We start from the raw sequence: 3,082 nt of genomic DNA, 5'->3' as shown, positions 1-3,082 counted from the left end.
CACCGTCTCCACTGTGTGCGAGCAACACCGTGAAAGTTCTGCCTCTCTTCACTCCCAATAATAAGAGATATAATATGGCTTGTGATTAGGATTCCAGTCAGAGTGCGAAAGTCTTGAACTCGATCCCAAATTTCCTTTCTTCGCCACGTGTCTTTTCTTGTTACAATAACAGCAGCTGCCAAGTCACATGCCAAGCACTCATATCAGTGGCAAGTATTCTTCCATGCAAGTGATTGCCATCTCTCTCTACCTCTTTCTTTCATTTTCTTCTTCCTCTATTCATAACAACACCACCAGCAATCGGAGACCGTCGTTGAGGATACCATGCGCGCCCCCATCGTTTTCATCATCAATGAACAACCATAGCACCGAAGACTCACCACTGACGCACCGTCTCCATCGCGTGCAAGCAACACCGTGAAAGTTCCGCCTCCACTTGGTTAGAAAAGGGACTTCGAATGCGTAAACCATAAAAAAAATATATTTTTTGATCATAAAATCTTAAAATTTTTAGTGTCACCATATATATCTTATTTTTTGGATTAATATAATGCTTTGTTTAAATTTCCCAAAAATAAATAAATAAATAAGGTTTTAGATGGGTTTTGGGGTGAAGGAAAAACCAAGATAAATGGGTATCCAAACAAAAATTTCTGTCCCCTTTTCCCTCTTGGCACCGTTTCATTGCCCTTGCAGAGTCTCCCAATCACTATTGACAATCCACAGCACACCAGCTTCGCCTCAACTCTCCCCAGCTACCTGGGCCTTGACTCGCTCACTGAGTCGACTCAGCCCAATCTCGATGAGTCAACCTCTCTCGGTGTCGGCTTCCAATTCCACTCCCCTCGCTTCCCCAATCGACGTCGATAAGACCCTAAGCTCCGACGTAGTGGTTCAGTATGTGGTGCTCCGGCGAGATCTGATTGACACGTGGCCGCTCGGGAGCGTTGTAACACAGGGCTGCCATGCCTCCGTATCCGCCATTTGGTCCAACAAAGAAGATCCTCATACACTTGAGTATTGTAACCCCGATAACATCGATTCTATGCATAAGGTAATAATAAAAACCCTCTAACTTAATCTTCCCTTTCATTTGTTTACCAATTCAACTTTTGGAAATTTATTTGTATGTTTTGTGAGATTTTTGGTACCTTTGGGCTCTGTTTATTATTGTTAAACAGTTTGTAAACTGTGATGGTATCATATATCTTATCAACCAAATGACTTTTTTTTATTATTATTTTAAAATGTATTCATGTTGGGTTTTCATTCTAGTGATGCTGAAAAAAATGCACTTCAGTCTAGAATTTGAAAGCATTAGAAAGTAAAAGGCCGCATTAATTTTATTTCAGCTAGTTCTTTTAGAATTATTGTGAGGCAACATGAGCTAGTTTTTCAGGTGGTTGTATTTGGTTTATTTTGCTTTTTGATTACAATAAAAGTTTGTAGTTAATTGGTTTTCACTTGTCTTTGGAAGAGCTTTCAGGACTTGTGCTATTAATTGCTTTAAATATTTTGTTCTTAAATTTCTTCAAATAACATTCCTGAGTAATAATCATAGCCTGTGGGTTTCGATAAACACACAATATCTAATGAGTTGTTGAATATTTAAGCCTAACTTTTGGTGATCTGGTATTTGGGGATGGCCTATGTCCATCTTAGATGGATCTCATCTCACTCCTTGTGCTGTAATATGTGCTTTTTGTGATTTGGTACAGGGCTTCACTTAAATCTTAACCTCCCCTGTTTTAGTAGAGAGATTAAAGTTAAACACTCGATACTTAAAGCTGAGGTTCTTAATCACTATATCGATTCTTATTTATCAATTGTTAAAACGTTATGATAGTTCACATGAATAAAACTTTGTCACCATCGATGTACTCATCATCATCATCATCATCATCACTACTTCTAACATTATTTCAGGTTACACTCGAGGTGAAGGGAGAAACCCAAATTTTGAACTTATCTGAAAAACTCTCAGCTGGGGGAATAGCACACAAGTTGTGGATTGAACAACCTGAGAATTTCCCAACATGTCTTGCTACAAAACCTTATCCCAAGTCTATTGTATCATCATATTTTAAGAAGTTAAAACTTTGCAAGTGATGTAACTTGTCATGTCCTATTATTTGTAAAAGTGGGTTATGAAGAAGTTTAGAAAAAACAAACATCTGTTGTTACTCTGTTTTCGTTATTTTAGAGGCGTGAGTAATCTTGAAGGGTTTTTGGTATTAATATTTTTGCTGCTTTGTTATTAATTAAAATAAAATAAATTACATGGGCAATGAAAAAATATATAACAATATTAACAACAACTACAATTTATGATACAAAAAGGAAGAATAACAATCAGTACTGAGCGACGAGTCGTTGGTTGCAGACGGTACATAAGAGTTTACGTTTGGTTTTCCAGAAAAGAGGGATAAAGCATAACCTCCATTGACTCTGAACATCTAAGGCCCGAATCATTCCTCCGCAGAAGGGACAATTACCAGGCACAGTTTGGCTCGACAGAACCCTTTCGTTCACATCGCTTACGCACACAAAAAACATGGCTTGTTTTGTAGATTAAGAAGAAGAAGAAGAAGTTGCCCTCTGTCTGTGGTGATCACCAATTTGATTCTCTCGATGGATTTCTGCAATTATTTGTTTTCTTTAAACAACTTTATGTTTTAAGGGTATTTATAGATTCCTGTGTGATGAGATTTTGGGAGTTGTAGAAGAGTCTGGATTTTGAAATGAGAAAGAAATATAGAAGAACGGAATTTCTCTAGAAAGTAGAGTTGTTATATAACGCGCTTAAGATGACTTTGAAAAATGAATGCCATTCGGACCGTGTCAAGTGTTTCAAGCCAGCCACGTTTTCTTTGCCGATTGGTGCCAAATGTTGGAAATTTCCACGTTGCTTTTCTTTTCATTTGAGAAAAAAAAAAGACTCAGATTCTCCTTAGCTAAACGAAACAATAAATAAATTAGAAAACAAAATAACCCAATCTAAAATTTGTCTCAGAATGATACACGCCACAAAATACAATTCTTTTAACCTTCATCTGCCATATATAATGACCCAACTATTTTT

General features: G+C 37.2%; 2 protein-coding genes across 2 annotated transcripts; one reads left to right on the top strand and one right to left on the bottom strand.

Annotated features, from left to right (window-relative positions):
• The first annotated feature begins 305 nt into the window (after positions 1 to 305).
• On the top strand, positions 306 to 2,222 carry LOC133818921 (uncharacterized). Its single transcript, XM_062252032.1, has 2 exons — positions 306 to 1,054; positions 1,927 to 2,222. Exons 1-2 carry the CDS (start codon positions 632 to 634, stop codon positions 2,107 to 2,109), a joined length of 606 nt encoding a protein of 201 aa, XP_062108016.1. The 5' UTR covers positions 306 to 631; the 3' UTR covers positions 2,110 to 2,222.
• LOC133818922 (uncharacterized) lies at positions 2,213 to 2,753 on the bottom strand. The gene has a single exon (XM_062252033.1). The coding sequence runs from the start codon at positions 2,554 to 2,556 to the stop codon at positions 2,353 to 2,355; it is 204 nt and encodes a 67-aa protein (XP_062108017.1). The 5' UTR covers positions 2,557 to 2,753; the 3' UTR covers positions 2,213 to 2,352.
• Positions 2,754 to 3,082: the final 329 nt, after the last annotated feature.

The sequence above is a fragment of the Humulus lupulus genome, chromosome 2, assembly GCF_963169125.1.
Source record: "Humulus lupulus chromosome 2, drHumLupu1.1, whole genome shotgun sequence".
Classification (NCBI taxonomy): Eukaryota; Viridiplantae; Streptophyta; class Magnoliopsida; order Rosales; family Cannabaceae; genus Humulus; species Humulus lupulus.
The sequence above is the reverse complement of the archived record's forward strand: the minus strand, read 5'-3'. Positions and strand labels throughout refer to the sequence as shown.